Source organism: Microcaecilia unicolor, chromosome 1 (genome assembly GCF_901765095.1).
Source record: "Microcaecilia unicolor chromosome 1, aMicUni1.1, whole genome shotgun sequence".
NCBI classification, from domain to species: domain Eukaryota; kingdom Metazoa; phylum Chordata; class Amphibia; order Gymnophiona; family Siphonopidae; genus Microcaecilia; species Microcaecilia unicolor.
Genome location: NC_044031.1, coordinates 11,654,487 through 11,676,054, shown reverse-complemented (window position 1 = coordinate 11,676,054; position 21,568 = coordinate 11,654,487). Strand labels below are relative to the sequence as shown.

The window sequence follows — 21,568 nt, the reverse complement described above, 5'->3', positions numbered from 1 at the left end:
AAAGTCAGCTGACGAGCAGGAACTGGCCTGCAGCACTTGTGTAGGGCATTGGGGAAGGAGGGAAATAAGAGGTAATGAATGGGTCAAGTCAAGCAGTACTACTGGAGGGTGAAGGGAGAGCTTGGGGAGAGAGGGGATGAAAAGGGCAAGCTGAGGAGGGATGTAAACACTGAAAGTGTGGCTAGGGAGAAGGAGGGCAAGCTGGGGGTGCCATGGGTGAAACATGTGAGTGCAGTACCATGGCTGAAGTTTGAGGATTCCATAGGTGGGAGTAGATGTGTGTAGGTGGTTGTATGTACCGAGGGAGTGAGAGCAGAGATGTATTGGCGGCATTCACAAAAGCAGGAGCTCAAATCTAATGCATTCTGAGCACCTCCTTGTGTCCCTGACTGTGTTTCTGTTTCAGATGCGGGTGACGTTTGAGGACATCACTGTCTCTTTCTCCCAGGAGGAGTGGGAGTATTTAGATGAAGAGCAGAAGGAGCTTTATAGGGAGGTGATGAAGGAGAATTATGAGATCCTGATGTCTCTAGGTAAGGATTTCCTGGTATGCCCCCTGTTAAAATCCCTTCTCAGGGAACACAGCGAAGATGATACAAGGAAATAGTCTTCAGACAATGTAGAAAATCCAAATTTATTATGTAACACAATATTCACAAACAAGTCCAGCCAATCGGTCCTTTATATTCTTAAGGAAATTCCATGTACGACCACTATGTCGGTCAATATGTATCCAGATAAACACTTGGGCCTGGAACTCAATAGCGGGAAAACTACGTGGTGAGGAATTGAGAACACGGAGTCACCTCTTCCAAACGTTTACATAATTGTAAAAAAGTGCACAGGTACCATACGATGTTCTCATATCATAGCAGCAGGGGTTGACTGACCATTTGGGCAACTGGGCAGTGCCTGAGGGCCCAGAGAAGTGTATGTGGGGGGAGGCAATACTTCCTCCACACATCTCTCTGTCCCCAAGTCTGGAACTCCCTCTCTCTTACCCCTCTCCCACTCCGACATTTCCCGTCTCTGATACTCCTCCCCCCGACCCCAGCGCATTTATCTCAAAATCCTGAAAAGACAATAGCTTGTCGGATAACAGGTCACAGTTTGGTACCAACTTTAATCCCTACTTTGTTTGACAGGCAAATTGTTCTGGTACAAACTGTCAAATATTTAGATATGATTATAGACTCAGCTCAATCGTTCAATGATCAGATATCAGAAGACGGGAAATGTCGGAGCGGGAGAGGGGTAAGATAGAGGGAGTTCCAGACTTGGGGACAGAGAGATGTGGGGAGGAAGTATTGCCTCCCCCCCCCCACATACACTTCTCTGGGCCCTCAGGCACTGCCCAGTTGCCCAAATGGTCAGTCCACCCCTGCTGCTATGATATGAGAACATCGTATGGTACCTGTGCACTTTTTTACAATTATGTAAACGTTTGGAAGAGGTGACTCCTTGTTCTCAATTCCTCACCACGTAGTTTTCCCGCTACACTTCCTCTCCAAATTACTTGAATGTGCTGTCCACAGCCGCTGCCTTGACTTCCTCTCCTCTCAGGCCGTCCTCGACCCACTTGAATCCGGCTTTCGCCCACTACACAACAGAAACAGCACTCTCTAAAGTCTGCAATGACCTGTTCCTTGCCAAATCCAAAGGTCACTATTCCATCCTCATCCTCCTCGACCTATCTGCCGCCTTTGACACCGTCAATCATAATTTACTTCTTGACACACTGTCCTCATTTGGATTCCAGGGCTCCGTCCTCTCCTGGTTCTCCTCGTATCTTTCCCAACACACCTTCAGAGTATTTACTAACGGCTCTTCTTCCACCCCCGTCCCTCTCTCTGTCGGGGTCCCTCAAGGATCTGTCCTTGGACCGCTTCTTTTCTCGATATACACCTCTTCCCTGGGCTCGTTGATCTCATCACATGGATTCCAATACCATCTCTATGCTGATGACACCCAGCTTTACCTCTCCACTCCCGACATCACAGTCGAAACCCAGACCAAAGTTTCGGCCTGCCTTTCAGACATCGCTGCCTGGATGTCCAACCGGCATCTGAAACTGAACATGGCAAAGACTGAACTCCTTGTCTTTCCACTCAAACCCTCTTCTCCTCTTCCCCCACTTTCCGTCTCTGTTGACAACGCCCTCATCCTCCCCGTCTCTTCAGCCGGCAATCTCGGAGTCATTTTCGACTCCTCCCTCTCCTTCTCTGCCCATATCCAGCAGACAGCTAAGACCTGTCTCTTCTTCCTCTATAATATTAGCAAAATTCGCCCATTCCTCTCTAAATAGACCACCCGAACCCTCGTCCACTCGCTCGTTACCTCTCGTCTTGACTATTGCAACCTTCTCGCTGGCCTCCCGCTTAGCCACCTATCCCCCCTTCAATCTGTCCAAAATTCCGCCGCACGTCTTATCTACCGCGTGAACCGATACTCTCATATCACCCCTCTCCTCAAGTCGCTTCACTGGCTCCCGATCCGCTACCGTATACAGTTCAAACTTCTCCTATTGACCTTCAAGTGCACTCAATCTGCAGCCCCCCATTACCTCTCTACCCTCCTCTCCCCGTATGTTCCCACCCGTAACCTCCGCTCTCAGAACAAATCACTCCTATCTGTACCCTTCTCCACCACCGCTAACTCCAGACTCCGCCCCTTCTGCCTTGCATCACCTTATGCCTGGAACAGACTTCCTGAGCCCATACGCCGTGCGCCCTCCCTGCCCATTTTCAAGTCCTTACTCAAGGCCCATCTCTTCTCCCTTGCTTTTGGCGCCTAACCACCTTTCCCTTTCCTGATACCTACACTGGCTACATAGCTTGTTACCATTAGATTGTAAGCTCTCTTGAGCAGGGACTGTCCTTCCCCATGTCTAAACTTGTACAGCGCTGCGTAAGCCTGGCAGCGCTATAGAAATTCTAAGTAGTAGTAGTAGTAGTAAAAAAAAAAGTCCTTTTATCATTTAAGACAATTACGCTCTATCAGAAATACAATAGACAGTAATTCACTATGTACTTACATTACGACACACCTTGATCATTGTAATATCATTTATGAGGGCATTACCACATTCAATTTGAAACATTTACAAACTATTCAAAACACAGCTGCTTGTATAATTTGTAGAGCCTCAAGATACGATAAGGCTACGCCTTTATTATGTCAACTTCATTGGATTCCGATCTATCTAAGAAATTTATTTAAGTTTCTTATCCTTACATATAAAGTGCTTTACTTAGCTACGCCATCCTATCTTGCGAACTTAACTATTCCATACACTCCGTCACGAACTTTACACTCACTCATTGATAATAGGCTGGTAATTCCACCTCCCTCGAGAGGCAGGTGGGAATCAACCCGAGCCTCTTTTTCTTTCTATCTTCATCACTGTGGAACTCCCTCCCAAAATTTATCAGGGTGGGAGATTCATTTACGCTCATTTTTGTAAGGCTCTGAAAACCTGTTTCTTTAAAAAAGATTTTGAAATTTAGCACTACCTATCTAGAAAACCACTCAGAAAGGAAATACAACTATTGACCAGAGAATATATATTATTTATTTTATTTATTTATTTGTTACATTTGTATCCCACATTTACCCACCTATTTGCAGGCTCAATGTGGCTTACATAGTACCGCAGAGACGATCGCCAATACCGGTTATAACAGATACAAAGTGAGGTTGTGGTAAAGTAAAGTTCATGTGACAGACACATTGGGGAATCGTAAGAAGAAGAATTAAGTTATGTCCAGTATGAGCTTTGGTTTTGTTGTGTTGTTGGGTTAAGGCATTTAAGTTGTATTGTTAAGGTATTCCTTTTTGAACTAGTTAGTTTTTAGTAATTTCCGGAATTTCAGGTGGTTATATGTTGTTTTCACGGCTTTTGGTAATGCGTTCCATAGTTGTGTGCTTATATTTATTTATTGCATTTGTATCCCACCTTTTCCCACCTGTTTGCAGGCTCAAAGTGGCTTACATAGTATTGTTAACATAGAGGGGCATAATCGAACGTCGCCGGCCAAATAGATCGCCGGCGATCTATGTTGGCGGCAGCGCTACAGCTGGCCAGAACCGTATTATCAAAAAAGATGGCCGGCCATCTTTTTTTTCGATAATACGGTTTAGCCCGGCCAGGTTTGTTTTTCAGCGATAATGGAAAGTTATGTCAGCCATCTCAAACCCCAGCCAAATTCAAAGCATTTGGCCGTGGGAGGAGCCAGCATTTTTAGTGCACTGGCCCCCCTGACATGCCAGGACACCAACCAGCCACCCTAGGGGTCACTGCGGTGGACTTCAGAAAAGCTCCCACCACGTGCATAGCTCCCTTACTTTGGGAGCTGAGCCCCCCAAACCCACTACCCACAAATGTACTGCACCCACTAAAATTGCTCCAGGGACCTGCATACAGCCTCGAAGACTTATTGCTGCTGTATAACTTTGGCACACCAGTTCACACCAGAAGACTAATCTCTCTGAAAAAGTCCTTTCTTGAAATAAAGCGAATGCTACATACCTGTAGAAGGTATTCTCCGAGGACAGCAGGCTGATTGTTCTCACTGATGGGTGACGTCCACGGCAGCCCCTCCAATCGGAAACTTCACTAGCAAAGTCCTTTGCTAGTCCTCGCGCGCCCGAAACCGGCTCGAGCCGGCCAGTCTAGTATGTAGCAAGACAATACACTTCAAGGGAAGACACAACTCCAAAGGGGAGGCGGGCGGGTTTGTGAGAACAATCAGCCTGCTGTCCTCGGAGAATACCTTCTACAGGTATGTAGCATTCGCTTTCTCCGAGGACAAGCATGCTGCTTGTTCTCACTGATGGGGTATCCCTAGCCCCCAGGCTCACTCAAAACAACAACCATGGTCAATTGGGCCTCGCAACGGCGAGGACATAACTGAGATTGACCTAAAAAATTTACCAACTAACTGAGAGTGCAGCCTGGAACAGAACAAACAGGGCCCTCGGGGGGTGGAGTTGGATCCTAAAGCCCAAACAGGTTCTGAAGAACTGACTGCCCGAACCGACTGTCGCGTCGGGTATCCTGCTGCAGGCAGTAATGAGATGTGAATGTGTGGACAGATGACCACGTCGCAGCTTTGCAAATTTCTTCAATGGAGGCTGACTTCAAGTGGGCTACCGACGCAGCCATGGCTCTAACATTATGAGCCGTGACATGACCCTCAAGAGCCAGCCCCGCCTGGGCGTAAGTGAAGGAAATGCAATCTGCTAGCCAATTGGATATGATGCGTTTTCCTACAGCCACTCCCCTCCTATTGGGATCAAAAGAAACAAACAATTGGGCGGACTGTCTGTGGGGCTGTGTCCGCTCCAGATAGAAGGCCAATGCTCTCTTGCAGTCCAATGTGTGCAGCTGACGCTCAGCAGGGCAGGAATGAGGACGGGGAAAGAATGTTGGCAAGACAATTGACTGGTTCAGATGGAACTCCGACACGACCTTTGGCAGAAACTTAGGGTGAGTGCGGAGGACTACTCTGTTGTGATGAAATTTGGTGTAAGGGGCCTGGGCTACCAGGGCCTGAAGCTCACTGACTCTACGAGCCGAAGTAACTGCCACCAAGAAAATGACCTTCCAGGTCAAGTACTTCGGATGGCAGGAATTCAGTGGCTCAAAAGGAGGTTTCATCAGCTGGGTGAGAACGACATTGAGATCCCATGACACTGTAGGAGGCTTGACAGGGGGCTTTGACAAAAGCAAACCTCTCATGAAGCGAACAACTAAAGGCTGTCCTGAGATCGGCTTACCTTCCACACGGTAATGGTATGCACTAATCGCACTAAGGTGAACCCTTACGGAGTTGGTCTTGAGACCAGACTCAGACAAGTGCAGAAGGTAATCAAGCAGGGTCTGTGTAGGACAAGAGCGAGGATCTAAGGCCTTGCTGTCACACCAGACGGCAAACCTCCTCCAATGGAAGAAGTAACTCCTCTTAGTGGAATCTTTCCTGGAAGCAAGCAAGATGCGGGAGACACCCTCTGACAGACCCAAAGAGGCAAAGTCTACGCCCTCAACATCCAGGCCGTAAGAGCCAGCGACTGGAGGTTGGGATGCAGAAGAGCCCCTTCGTCCTGTGTGATGAGGGTCGGAAAACACTCCAATCTCCACGGTTCTTCGGAGGACAACTCCAGAAGAAGAGGGAACCAGATCTGACGCGGCCAAAAGGGAGCAATCAGAATCATGGTGCCTCGGTCTTGCTTGAGTTTCAACAAAGTCTTCCCCACCAAAGGGATGGGAGGATAAGCATACAGCAGGCCCTCCCCCCAATCCAGGAGGAAGGCATCCGATGCCAGTCTGCCGTGGGCCTGAAGCCTGGAACAGAACTGAGGGACTTTGTGGTTCACTCGAGATGCGAAGAGATCTACCAAGGGGGTGCCCCACGCTTGGAAGACCTGGCGCACCACTCGGGAGTTGAGCGACCACTCGTGAGGTTGCATGATCCTGCTCAACCTGTCGGCCAGACTGTTGTTTACGCCTGCCAGATATGTGGCTTGGAGCACCATGCCTTGACGGCGAGCCCAGAGCCACATGCTGACGGCTTCCTGACACAGGGGGCGAGATCCGGTGCCCCCCTGCTTGTTGACATAGTACATGGCAACCTGGTTGTCTGTCTGAATTTGGATAATTTGGTGGGACAGCCGATCTCTGAAAGCCTTCAGAGCGTTCCAGATCGCTCGTAACTCCAGAAGATTGGTCTGCAGATCGCGTTCCTGGAGGGACCAGCTTCCTTGGGTGTGGAGCCCTTCGACATGAGCTCCCCATCCCAGGAGGGACGCATCCGTGGTCAGCACTTTTTGTGGCTGAGGAATTTGGAAGGGACGTCCCAGAGTCAAATTGGAGCAAATCGTCCACCAATACAGGGAGTCGAGAAAACTCGTGGACAGGTGGATCACGTCCTCTAGACCTCCTGCGGCCTGATACCACTGAGAGGCCAGGGTCCATTGAGCAGATCTCATGTGAAGGCGGGCCATGGGAGACATGAACTGTGGAGGCCATGTGGCCCAGCAATCTCAACATCTGCCGAGCTGTGATCTGCTGGGACGCTCGCACCCGCGAGACGAGGGACAACAAGTTGTTGGCTCTCGTCTCTGGGAGATAGGCGCGAGCCGTCCGAGAATCCAGCAGAGCTCCTATGAATTCGAGTCTCTGCGCTGGGAGAAGGTGGGACTTTGGATAATTTAGCACAAACCCCAGTAGTTCCAGTAGGCGAATAGTCATCCGCATGGACTGCAGGGCTCCTGCCTCTGATGTGTTCTTTACCAGCCAATCGTCGAGATATGGGAACACGTGCACCCCCAGCCTGCGGAGTGCCGCTGCTACCACAGCTAGGCACTTTGTGAACACCCTGGGCGCAGAGGCGAGCCCAAAGGGTAGCACACAGTACTGGAAGTGGCGTGTGCCCACCTGAAATCGCAGATACTGTCTGTGAGCTGGCAGTATCGGGATGTGTGTGTAGGCATCCTTCAAGTCCAGAGAGCATAGCCAATCGTTTTGCTGAATCATGGGGAGAAGGGTGCCCAGGGAAAGCATCCTGAACTTTTCTTTTTCGAGATATTTGTTCAGGGCCCTTAGGTCTAGGATGGGACGCATCCCCCCTGTTTTCTTTTCCACAAGGAAGTACCTGGAATAGAATCCCAGCCCTTCTTGCCCGGATGGCACGGGCTCGACCGCATTGGCGCTGAGAAGGGCGGAGAGTTCCTCTGCAAGTACCTTCTTGTGTTGGAAGCTGTAAGACTGAGCTCCCGGTGGACAATTTGGAGGTTTTGATGTCAAATTGAGGGTGTATCCCTGCCGGACTATTTACAGAACCCACTGATCGGAGGTTATGAGAGGCCACCTTTGGTGAAAAGCTTTCAACCTCCCTCCGACTGGCAGGTCGCCCGGCACGGACACTTGGATGTCGGCTATGCTCTGCTGGAGCCAGTCAAAAGCTCGCCCCTTGCTTTTGCTGGGGAGCCGCGGGGCCTTGCTGAGTCGCACGCTGCTGACGAGAGCGAGCGCGCTGGGGCTTAGCCTGGGCCGCAGGCTGTCGGGAAGGAGGATGGTACCTACGCTTGCCAGAAGAGTAGGGAACAGTCTTCCTTCCCCCGAAAAATCGTCTACCTGTAGAGGTAGAGGCTGAAGGCTGCCGGCGGGCGAATTTGTCGAATGCGGTGTCCCGCTGGTGGAGAGACTCTACCACCTGTTCAACTTTTTCGCCAAAAATATTGTCCGCACGGCAAGGCGAGTCCGCAATCCGCTGCTGGAGTCTATTCTCCAGGTCGGCGGCACGCAGCCATGAGAGCCTGCGCATCACCACACCTTGAGCAGCGGCCCTGGACGCAACATCAAAAGTGTCATAAACTCCTCTGGCCAGGAATTTTCTGCACGCCTTCAGCTGCCTGACCACCTCCTGAAAAGGCTTGGCTTGCTCGGGGGGAAGAGCATCAACCAAGCCCGCCAACTGCCGCACATTGTTCCGCATGTGTATGCTCGTGTAGAGCTGGTAAGACTGGATCTTGGACACGAGCATAGAGGAATGGTAGGCCTTCCTCCCAAAGGAGTCTAAGGTTCTAGCGTCCTTGCCCGGGGGCGCCGAAGCATGTTCCCTAGAACTCTTAGCCTTCTTTAGGGCCAAATCCACAACTCCAGAGTCATGAGGCAACTGAGTGCGCATCAGCTCTGGGTCCCCATGGATCCGGTACTGGGACTCGATCTTCTTGGGAATGTGGGGATTAGTTAAGGGTTTTGTCCAGTTCGCAAGCAATGTCTTTTTTAGGACATGGTGCAAGGGAACAGTGGACGCTTCCTTAGGTGGAGAAGGATAGTCCAGGAGCTCAAACATTTCAGCCCTGGGCTCGTCCTCCACAACCACCGGGAAGGGGATGGCCGTAGACATCTCCCGGACAAAGGAAGCGAAAGACAGGCTCTCAGGAGGAGAAAGCTGCCTTTCAGGAGAGGGAGTGGGATCAGACGGAAGACCCTCAGACTCCTCGTCAGAGAAATATCTGGGGTCTTCCTCTTCCTCCCACGAGGCCTCACCCTCGGTGTCAGACACAAGTTCCCGAACCTGTGTCTGCAACCTCGCCCTGCTCGACTCAGTGGAACCACGTCCACGACGGGGGCGTCGAGAGGAAGACTCCCTCGCCCGCATCGGTGAAGCTCCCTCCGCCGACGTAGTCGGGGAGCCCTCCTGGGAGGTGGCCGCGGTCGGCACCGCACGCGGTACCGACGTCGGGGACCTCAACCTGGGCGATGGGCCAGCCGGCGCCACGCTCAACGGTACCGGAGGCGCAAGCACCGCCGGTACCGGAGGGGTAGGGCGCAACAGCTCTCCCAGAATCTCTGGGAGAACGGCCCGGAGGCTCTCGTTCAGAGTGGCTGCAGAAAAAGGCTGAGAGGTCGATGCAGGCGTCGACGTCAGAACCTGTTCCGGGCGAGGAGGCTGTTCCGGGCTGTCCAGAGTGGAGCGCATCGACACCTCTTGAACAGAGGGTGAGCGGTCCTCTCAGTGCCGATGCCTGCTGGGTGCCGAATCCCTCAGCGACCCAGAGCTCTCGGTGCCGACACGGGGAGGAGACCGGTGTCGATGCTTCTTCGATTTCTTCCGAAGCATGTCACCGGAGCTCCCCGGCACCGACGAGGAGGACGTAGAATCCATCCGTCGCTTCCTCGGGGCCGAGACCGAAGAGGGTCGATCTCGGGGGGGCTGTACCGCAGGAGCCCTCAGGGTAGGAGGAGACCCACCCGAGGGCTCACCGCCACCAGCAGGGGAATGGACAGCCCTCACCTGCACTCCACTCGATGCACCACTGTCCGACGACATCAGGAGACGAGGTCCCGGTACCACCGACGTCGATGCAGCTATCCGATGTCTCGGCGCCGATGCAGAGGCCCGATGCCTCGATGCACTCGATGCAAGGGCGGCCGAGGAAGATGGTCTGGACGCTGACGACGTCGATGCACTCGAAGATCCCGGTGCCGATGCCGACGAAGAGCCCGAGAACAACACGTTCCACTGGGCTAGTCTCGCTACCTGAGTCCGCCTTTGAAGCAGGGAACACAGACTGCAGTTCTGAGGGCGGTGCTCAGCCCCCAGACACTGAAGACACGACGAGTGTCGATCAGTGAGCGAGATAACCCGGGCGCACTGAGTGCACTTCTTGAAGCCGCTGGAAGGCTTCGATGTCATGGGCGGAAAAATCACGCCGGCGAAATCAAAAGCCGAAATGGCGAAAATTGAAGCACCAAAATTTAGAGGGAGAAAAAATCTCGACCGAGGCCGAAAGAGGCCTACCCCGACGACGAAAGAAAACTTATCGGGGCAAAAAGTTGGAAGTACGGGGAGGATTGACACGAAACCCGGGGAGGGTTTCCGGAGCACTTCCCGCACTAGAAGAAAGCTTTTCCGAAGAAAAAACACGCTCAAAAAAACTTTGGACGCGCGAGGTCGACTCTCCGGGGCTCGACACGGCGAAAAAACGACCGTACCGAGTGCGGACAAAAGAAGACTGGCCGGCTCGAGCCGGTTTCGGGCGGGAAGACGGCCGCGCATGCGTGGTGCGCGCGGGCGCGCGAGGACTAGCAAAGGACTTTGCTAGTGAAGTTTCCGATTGGAGGGGCTGCCGTGGACGTCACCCATCAGTGAGAACAAGCAGCCTGCTTGTCCTCGGAGAACCACGTTTACTCACAGTTAACTGCAGATCAGAGGTTGTGCCCCACTGGCAAAAAGTCCCCTGGTACTAAGATTAGCAGTAGGTCAGAGCTGGCACAATGGTGTACAATGCCCTCTTTCAGCACCATTCAAGGTAAGAACTACGTTCTCTAACCTGGGTAACACAGGAAAGGGAAATAAAACTGGCTTACAAAAATGGCCACTACCACATGGACTACAACAGGAAACAAAACAGGGCACACTCTGACCCAGTTAGCAGGGGGGAAAAGCACCATGGGAGTAGAGCCCAGTACCCTACACCCAACACAATGCATTGCTAATGTGACTCTGCAGGGCACCTAACAGAAAAGGTGTCACACTTGCCCGAGAGCCACATCGCAACCAGGGAAAGGCTGTCGGAGGATACAACACATTCTGCTGTCATGGAGGTGGGTACGGCATTTGAGGCTGGCATACAGGCTGGCAAAAAAGGTTTTTAGTTTTATTTTTTTAGTATGGAAGGGGGTTGGTGACCACTGGGGGAGTATCGGGAGGTCATCCCCCATTCCCTCCAGTGGTCATCTGGTCAGTTGGGGCACCTTTTTGAGGCTTGGTCGTGAAAATAAAAGGACCAAGTAAACCCGGCGAAATACTGCTTAACGCCGCTTTTTTTTTTCCATTATCGGCGAAAGCCGGCCATCTGGTAGCCATGCCCATGCCCGCCCATGTCCCGCCTTCGCTAATCTACCGACACGCCCCCTTGAACTTTTGCCGGCGAAGCGACGGGAAAGCGGCAGTGCTGTCAAAAATGCCTCTTTCGATTATACTGATTTCGCCGCTTTTAAAAAATCGCCGGCCATCTCCCGATTTGTGTTGGAAGATGGCCAGTGATCACTTTTGATTATAAGCAGGATGGACAGAAAAATAGTGGCGGCAAAGTTAAAAATTTGCGATTGTGCCAAAGAAAAGGGCACAAAAATGAGAAAACGCGTACACACGGCCTAAGAAGGCCGTGACGAAAACAAAAGGAAACTTAAAGGGGCCAAACTAAGAAATAAAGGATTCTCTGTCTTTTTTTTTTTTCTTTAGTTTTGAAGGCAGGGGGAAGAAGTAAAAGGAAACAAAAGAGAGAGAATAACTCTCAAAACACACGAAGGCTCTTTCCTCTGGGCTCGAAGAGAGGGACCGACAAGCAGCCACTCTCCACCGCGGAAAAAGAAAAAACTGAGCGGGACCTTCACGCGATGGGCGGGAAGACGGCCGCGCGCACCTCACGCGCTGGAAGGCTCTGGCAAAGTTTTGTTTGTTTTTCTCCGGAAAATTGCCATTCCTGGGCCGCCGTGGACGTTGACCCATCAGTGAGAACAAGCAGCCTGCTTGTCCTCTGAGAATAGAAAAATGTTTTCTGACGTGGAAAATGGCACATGGCAAACTCAGAACTACCCCCGGGTATGCCAGGCGGTAGTTTTGATTTCCCGCATGGCAACCCTACGGCCCTTAAACTTGTTAAATTGTTCTTCTTGGAGGGACAGGATGGCGTCCAGAGAGGATTTAAGTTTGTGAGCTCCCAACCTCCACTCAAAACTATCAGCGAACTAATTTCCTAACCCGAGGAACAACATGGAGAAAAGGAAAGGGAAAACGGAGTGGCCTAGTGGTTAGGGTGGTGGACTTTGGTCCTGGGGAACTGAGGAACTGAGTTCGATTCCCACTTCAGGCACAGGCAGCTCCTTGTGACTCTGGGCAAGTCACTTAACCCTCCATTGCCCCATGTAAGCCGCATTGAACCTGCTATGAGTGGGAAAGCGCGGGGTACAAATGTAACAAAAAAAAAACGTGGGTACTGACCTCCACCCCCGCGGATCCCGTTCCCCGACAGCCGACATTGGAGCAGTTTGGAGTTCAAAGGCTTGAGTTGCAAACACCCGCGCAGTATAGATCTGACATTCCTGTGTCGGACTGCAGCGTAGAAGCGGCTTCTCTAAGTCCGCTTTCACTCACAGCACCCCTAGGACCTGGAAGCAGTATACTGGCGGCAGGCTTACAGCAGGAGTTGCTGACCGACGAGTCAAGCCTCCAAGCAGTGGGAGGAGGACCGGCCGCTGTATCAACTCCAGTGATACCATCTAACTGGAACAAGAGGGTGGACAAACCTACTCCTTCCTGTAAACTGGGTTCTTCTTCTCGAGAAACTCGTGGAGCTACCAAACCAGCAGTGATATCTTTGAAGAACTTGTGGGACGCTATTTAGGAACTGAATAATACCCTAATTCAGGTAACAGACACAATTAAAGAAGAAGTGTTACTTATAAAACAGTCTCAAGATCTTTTGACTGGCAAAGTTCGAAAAAATGAAGAAAAAATTGGAGTGCTAGATGGAGAAGTTAAGACTTTGCAAAATTTAACTGGGACTGTGATTAAGGACAGGGATATTCTGGTAAAGAAACTAGAATATCTTGATAATCAAGGGAGAAGGAACAATTTAAGGTTCCTTAATTTTCCAAAAGCACCCTTGATTCCAGCAATTGATATGCTCAAAAGATATTTTGGGGAAGTATTATCCTTTCTAACGGAGGGTTTTCCACCCATCGTTAGAGCACAATATATTCAAGGAATCAAGTCTCGTGCTTTAGAACCCCAACCTGAACTTAATATTACTGATTTCCTGGAAAGCTCATTGGAAGTGATAACGAACAACTCTTCTAGTTTCATTTGCATTTGAGTCAGATAGGAATAATATATTTCGATTATACTTTAGACATATGAATGCAAAATTCTTTGGTGAAAAAGTTCAGATATTTCCTGTTTTGAATAGAGATACACAAAAAAGAAGGTGAGAATTTATGGCTTTAAAACCTAAAATTCTAGCCTTAGGTGGTACTTATGTTTTGAAATATCCATGTAGATGCTTGGTATCTATAAGTAATGTAAATTACGTATTCCTTGATCCAAAGAAAATGCAAGAATATATAATTGCTAAAGAAAAAGGGAATGTTTCAGCCTGAATAGTCTCACAGGATAATACGCTGTTAAAACCTGCTGGAGTGTTAATTGTGCTCTTCCTCTCTGATTGATTTATATAAAGCTAGTAAAAAAAAGGCCCGTTTCTGACACAAATGAAACGGGCGCCAGCAGGGTTTTCCCTCGGAGTGTGTATGTTTGAGAGAGTGTATGTGAGAGTGAGAGTGAATGTACGAGTGTGTGATAGTGAGAGTGAATGTACGAGTGTGTGAGAGAGAGAGTGAGTCTGGGTGCGAGTGTGTGTGTGTGAGAGAGAGAGAGAGAGCGTAAGTCTGGGTGCGAGTGTGTCTGTGAGAGAGTGTGTGGGTGAGGATGAGAGTGTGTGCAAGTGCATATGTGAGACAGTGTGAGAGAGAGAGTGTGTGTTTCACACAGATACAGTGTGTGCGAGAGAGAGTGTGTGAGACACAGACTCTCTGTGAGACTGAGTGTATGATACCAAGAGAGTGTATGAGTGACTGTGTGACACATAGAGAGTGAATGTGTGAGACATAAAGTGTGTGAGTGTGTGAGACAGTGTGTGAGAGTGAGAGAGAGAAAGACATTGACTGTGAGAGAGAGTGTATGTGAGAGAGAGAGTGTGTGTGTGACAGAGATACCTCCCCCCCCCCCTCTCTGGTGTCAGGCCCTCCCTCCCTCCCTCCCTCTCTCTGGTGTCAGGCCCTCCCCCCCCCCCCCCCCCCCTCTCTCTCTCTGGTGTCTGAGCGTTACTGTGCAGGACGCTGAGCTCTGGCTGTGCTTCAAGGAACTGACCAATCCTATTTAATAGAATGCACCTCCAACATTCTGAAGCCGAGAAACCTCGTGTGGTTGGTCACTTCTGCTTGTGACGAACCCGGAAGTACGTGATGTCAATTTCAGGAGATGGGTGCAGAGAGCAGGAATGCCTCAGCCATGCAGTCAGCTTCAGAATGTTGGAGGTGCCTTTTATTATCTAGGATTTCTTATTTGTTTTGTTGAAATTTCTATTATCTTGTATCCCCCAATATTTGTGGTCAATATATAATATTATTCTTTTGCTAAGCACTCCTTATATATATATATATATATATATTTATTTTATTACATTTGTATCCCACATTTTCCCACCTTTTTGCGGGCTCAGTGTGGCTTACAATACATTATGAATAATGGAAATACAATTTGTTAGAATTTGGTTATGGATTACATTGTGAAGAGTTATACGAGACAAAATCAAATGTCGTTAAGGAATGTAGCAATGGAAAAGAACAGTGAAACATTGGAAGGAAACAACGGGAAGCTAAAGGGCAATATATAATAACAAGAAAACAAATGGTATACATTCCTCTGTGGGTAAAGGTATGAGTGTGTTGAGATTTCGGGGGATGAGAATTCAGAAGTGGATGTATTGATGCATTACTGAACAGTGAGTGTGGACTTTATGTGTTTTGGTTCTTTCCGTAGATTTTAGCAAAAAGATGTGTCTTCAATAATTTGCGGAAGGTGGTTTGTTCGAAGATCGTTTTCAGGTTGCGCGGCAGTGTGTTCCAGAACTGCGTGCTCATGTAAGAAAAGGTTGACGCGTGCAGCGCTTTGTATTTCAAGCCCTTGCAGTTAGGGAAGTGGAGGTTGAGGAAAGTTCGGGATGATCTTTTAGCGTTTCTGGGTGGTAAGTCTGTTAACTCAGACATGTAGGCTGGGGCTTTGCCGTGAATGATTTTGTGGACTAATGTGCATACTTTAAAAGTAATGCGTTCCTTGAGTGGGAGCCAGTGTAGTTTCTCTCGTAAGGGTTTTGCACTTTCATATTTTGGTTTTCCGAAGATGAGTCTGGCTGCTGTATTCTGGGCTGTTTGAAGTTTCCTCAGTATTTGCTCTTTGCAGCCTGCGTATAGTGAGTTGCAGTAGTCCAGATGGCTGAGTACGAGGGATTGCACTAGGCTGCGAAAGACGGATCTTGGGAAGAATGGTCTTATTCTTTTCAGTTTCCACATGCAGTAGAACATCTTTTTGGTTGTGTTGTTTGCATGGGTTTCGAGTGTTAGGTGTCGGTCGATAGTGACTCCAAGGATTTTTAACGTTTCTGAGATTGGAAGGTTTAGTTTTGGTGTGTTTATAGCGGTAAATTCATTCGTGTTGTATTGGGAGGTAAGTATCAGGCATTGGGTTTTTTCTGCATTTAGTTTCAAACGAAATGCATCTGCCCAGGTGTTCATGATGTGCAGACTTTGGTTGATTTCATTGAAGATTTCTTTGATGTCTTGTTTGAAAGGGATGTATATTGTTACATCATCGGCGTATATATATGGGTTGAGGTTATGGTTAGATAGGAGTTTTGCCAAGGGAATCATCATTAGGTTGAAAATGGTTGGTGAGAGGGGTGATCCTTGTGGAACTCCACATTCAGGTGTCCATGCGGCAGACGTGGCTGACTTTGATGTGACTTGATATGAACGCTGGGTTAGGAACCCCTTGAACCAGTTTAGGACATTTCCTCCAATGCCAAAATATTCAAGTATGTGTAATAGGATTCCGTGGTCAACCATGTCGAAGGCACTTGACATGTCAAATTGTAGGAGGAGTATATTGTTGCCGGTTGCAATCATTTGTTTGAATTTAGTCATAAGGGTAATTAATACTGTTTCTGTGCTGTGATTCGATCGGAATCCTGATTGGGCATCATGCAGTATAGAGTACTTGTTTAGATAGTTTGTGAGTTGTTTAGTTACCATTCCTATAATAAAACTCACCCTCAACGTTCTGAGGACACTGACGTCAGTGAAGCCAAGCTCTGACTTCCTTCAAAAAGGTTCGATGGTTCGTGGTGGTGAAGCCACCAAAATCGCTCCGGGCCCCGCCCTCAAGGGCGGAGCAATGGCAGAACAACGAAGGGGTTGGCAGGGAGGGAGGCGGGGGTGGGTGGGAAATTGTTCCGGGCCCCGCCCTCGAGGGCGGAGCAATGGCAGAACAACGAAGGGGTTGGCAGGGAGGGAGGAGGGAGGCGGGGGTGGGTGGGAAATCGCTCCGGGCCCCGCCCTAGCATCTAACGTCATGACGTTGGGGGCGGAGCAATGCCAGAACAACGAAGGGGTTGGCCAGGGAGGGAGGAAGGTGTTGGCGATGAAAACCTTGCTAGCGCCCGTTTCATTTGCTCTGAAAGGGGCTTCTTTTACTAGTGTATATATATATATATATATATATATATATAGATATAGATATAGATATAGATATAGATATAGATATGGAAAAGAAGAGTTTTGTTTGATTACCTAAAAATTATATCTAGATTCTAACATTTGTATAATATGAATGTAATATTTGAAAATGCATAAATAAAATAATAAAAATAAAAATAAATTGTTCTCCTCCTACAATAAACAATCTCTTTGGTACTTGTTCTTGCAATGCACTACTACATAAACATGAATGGGAACAAGTTTTTACTCCAATATGGCAACTGCAATTAGTTATAGAGGAAAAGACTTCAGACTCCCGGTCACAGCTGTTTACACTCAAAACTAAACTAGCTGACCGCTCTGCTCTGTGTGTCTGACATTCAGTTCACGCTGGCGAGAATCCTCATCAGTCATAACCTCTTACACATCGATCTATCAATTTCATATATTCGTTCGATGTGTGACTGTAACTACTCAGATACTACAGATACTACACAATAGCAAAGTGGAGTGGAAAGGGTAGATGTGAAGCATCTTGTTTAATCTTTCCAAAAATACTAGGACTAGGGGGCATGCAATGAAGGTGCAAAGTAGTAAATTTAAAACAAATCGGAGAAACATTTTCTTCACTCAACCTGTAATTAAACTCTGGAATTCATTGCCAAAGAATGTGGTAATGGTAGTTAGCTTAGCAGGGGTTTAAAAAAAGGTTTAGACGGCTTCCTAAAGGAAAAATCCATAGACCATTATTAAAATGGACTTGGGGACAATCCACTGCTTATTTCTGGGATAAGCAGCATAAAATGTTTTGTACTTTTTTGGGATCTTGCCAGGTATTTGTAACCTGGATTGGCCACTGTTGGAAACAGGATACTGGGTTTAATGGACCTTTGGTCTGTCCCAGTATTGCAATACTTATGTACTTATGCAACAGTGACGAGCCGGTAATTGTTTCTTAAAATCCTTTAAGGAATCCAAACAGCCTTATAATAGTTTTTCTATTAGTTCGTCAGCCCAACATGTTTCGGCATTCAGGGGTAAAATTATAAATTGTAAAATGGACAAACAATCGCCTTAAAGATAAACACAAATAAAGGGAATATAAGAATCTTCTTATAATACCCTATGCACCTAACTAAGAACAAAAAACACATAGCACCCCATAAACTCCTCCCTTAAAAATATATAAAAAATGTTTACCTAGGCGGCTTTAGGTGGATTGTTTGTCCATGTTACAATTTAATAATTACTGGCTCATCATTGTTGCTTTTGTGCCTGTGATACGTTTGGATTGTAGCTTTGTTTTTTTATGTCTTTTCCTGTAATAATACACAATACTGTTTTTTTATTTAGAAAAAGAGGAGCCTAAAAATAGTAATACAGAGACACATAACTGGAAGCTCAGTGAGAAGCCTGAAGGGGAAAAGGTGTTACCAGAAAGAGAGAAAGAGGAGACTCCTTCCTGTTCTGACTGGGGAGAAAAGGGAAACAATCAAAATAAACAAAAACCTTCACCAGGAGACTCAGCTCTGTGTGAAAACAGTACCAGTAATCTCAAACAGACAGGGGAAGAGGAGAGAAACCAGACGAGAGATCAAAGCTGTTCCTGTGATATTTGTGAGATATTCCTTAGCAATCATCTCATTCTAAAATCACATCACAGATCTGATACTGACGAGAGACCGTCTTCATGTACGGACAGTGGGGAAAATGTCAGTCAAAAGAGAGAACTACAGGGACAACAGAAAACAGTCATAAAAGAGAAACATTTTACAGGCTCTGAATGTGGGAAAGGTTTCAGTAGAAAGAAAAAGCTAATGCAACATGAAAAATCTAATAAAGAAACTAGAATGTGTACAAATACAGAACATGGGAAATGCTTTATCAACAAAGCAGACATTACAAAACAGAAGAAAAACACCACTGATGAGAGAATATCTTCATGTCCTGGATGTGAGAAAAGCTCCAACAAGGAAGAACATTTCCACCAAGGACAGAGCTCAGTTTCCAGTGCTGAATGTCAGAAAAGCTTTAGTCAAGAGGAAGCAGTCACAGATCATCAAAAAACTCAAATGGATGAGGAATCGGACACTTCCACTAAATCTGAAATAATATTTTGTAGTAAGGCAAATCTCTCAAAATACCAGGAAATCAAGAAAAATGAGAAATTATATACTTCTGCTGACAGTGGTAAAAGTGCTTGTTGGGAAGGAAACCTCACAATGCTCAAGAGACTTCATTCAGTAGTGAAACCATTTACATCTACTGATTGTGGTAAAAGCTTCAGTCAGAAGGGAGCACGCGCTGGACACGGGAGAATCCGCACAGGAATGAAACTATTTACCTGCACTGAATGTAATAAGAGTTTCAGGCAGAAGGTAGAACTCACAGAACATCAGAGACTCCACACAAGAGGGAAACCATTTACTTGTACTGAGTGTGGTAAAAGCTTTACTGCAAAGCCAACACTGACCATACACCAGAGAATCCACACAGGTGAGAAGCCATTTACATGTAATGAGTGTGGTCAAAGCTTTACCGAGAAGAGAACATTGACCAGACACCAGAGAATCCACACAGGTGAGAAGCCATTTACATGTAGTGACTGTGGTAAAAGCTTTAGTTTAAAGGGAACACTGATCAAACACCAGAAAATCCATACAGGAGAGAAGCCATTTACATGTAGTGACTGTGGTAAAAGCTTTACTTTAAAGGAAGCACTGATCAGACACCAGAAAATCCATACAGGAGAGAAGCCATTTACATGTAGTGACTGTGGTAAAAGCTTTAGTTTAAAGGGAACACTGATCAAACACCAGAAAATCTGTACAGGAGAGAAGCCATTTACATGTAGTGAGTGTGGTAAAAGCTTTAGTGTAAAGGCAACACTGATCACACACCAGAAACTCCATACAGGAGAGAAGCCATTTATATGTAGTCAGTGTGGTAAAAGCTTTAGTGTAAGGAGATATCTGACCATACACCACAGAAGACATGCAGGTGAGAAGTCGTTTACATGTAGTGAGTGTGGTAAAAGCTTTACTGAGAAGAAAACACTGACCATACATCAGAGAATCCACACAGGGGAGAAGCCATTTACATGTAGTGAGTGTGGTAAACGCTTTAGTAAAAAGGAAACGCTGATCACCCACCAGAAAATCCATACAGGAGAGAAACCATTTATATGTAGTCAGTGTGGTAAAAGCTTTAGTGTAAGGAGATATCTGACCATACACCATAGAAGACATACAGGTGAGAAGCTGTTTACATGTAGTGAGTGTGGTAAAAACTTTAGTGAGAAGAGAACACTGATCACACACCAGAGAATCCACACAGGGGAGAAGCCATTTAAATGTAGTGAGTGTGTTAAAAGCTTTATTAAAAAGGAAACACTGATCAGACACCAGAAAATCCATATAGGAGAAAAGCCATTTAAATGTATAGAGTGTGGTAAAAGCTTCATGTGGAAGGAAACACTCAAAGTACACCAGAAAATCCATACAGGGGAGAAGCCATTTACATGTAGTGAGTGTGGTAAAAGCTTTACTGAGAAGAGAACACTGATCACACACCAGAAAATCCATACAGGGAAGCCATTTACATGTAGTGAGTGTGGTAAAAGCTTTACTGAGAAGAGAACACTGATCACACACCAGAAAATCCATACAGGGGAGAAGCCATTTACATGTAGTGAGTGTGGTAAAAGCTTTACTGAGAAGAGAACACTGATCACACACCAGAGAATCCACACAGGGGAGAATCCGTTTACATGTAGTGAGTGTGGTAAAAGCTTTACTGAGAAGAAAACACTGACCAAACATCAGAGAATCCACTCAGGAGAAAAGCCATTCACATGTAGTGAGTGTGGTAAAAGCTTTAGTGAGAAGAAAACACTGACCATACATCAGAGAATCCATACAGGAGAAAAGCCATTTAAGTGTATTGAGTGTGGTAAAAGCTTCATGTGGAGGCAAACACTCAGAATACACCAGAAAATCCATTCAGGAGGGAAATGATTTTCGCTCAGTGAGTGTGACAAAAGCTGTAATGACAAGGAAATATTGACCAACACCAGAGAAACGATTTACATAACCTGAGTGTGGTATGTGCTTTATTCAGAAGGAAACACTCATACCAGACGATCCGTTCTGGAGTGAAACGATTTACATGCAGTGAGTGTGGTAAAAGCTTTAATGAGAAGAGAACATTGATCATACATCAGAGAATCCACACAAGAGAGAAGCCATTTACATGTACCGAGTGTGGTAAAAGCTTCATTCAGAAAACAAAACTTATAAGACACCAAAACAACCATGGGGGGTCACGTGGTGCCATTCTGGGGAGAGGTTGCTGAAAAGCGGAGCTCCTGCACTTCCCCCTAATCTAACACTATAATCCAGCTTTACAGCGCTCTTACCGACATTACAGCCTTGGTGCAGTTACCCTTAAGGAGCAGGCAAGTGTTGATGATAATATCGCTAGTGCCTGGCCTCGGAATGGCAGCTAAAGTACAACGGAAAGGAGAGAGGAAAAACGACTGAAAGCAAAATGGCAGACGCGCAGGTTCCGCTGGACTGCACTTTTTGCTCAGCATGAACGGCGGAGGTTACTGCAGCAGTTGAAGCAGCATTGGACAAGAAGTTTCAGGCTTTGTATGATCGGGCGGAGGCGGCTCATGAAAGATTAGACAGATTTCATTTAGATCTGGACCAGATGCAACAAAGAATCCGTGATTTGGAGGATCGG

At 47.3% G+C, this 21,568-nt stretch overlaps 1 protein-coding gene across 1 annotated transcript; it reads left to right on the top strand.

Moving 5' to 3' along the window:
- Positions 1-499: 499 nt before the first annotated feature.
- LOC115460753 (zinc finger protein 271-like) lies at positions 500-21,176 on the top strand. Its single transcript, XM_030190504.1, has 3 exons — positions 500-533; positions 18,176-20,768; positions 20,996-21,176. Exons 1-3 carry the CDS (start codon positions 500-502, stop codon positions 21,174-21,176), a joined length of 2,808 nt encoding a protein of 935 aa, XP_030046364.1.
- Positions 21,177-21,568: the final 392 nt, after the last annotated feature.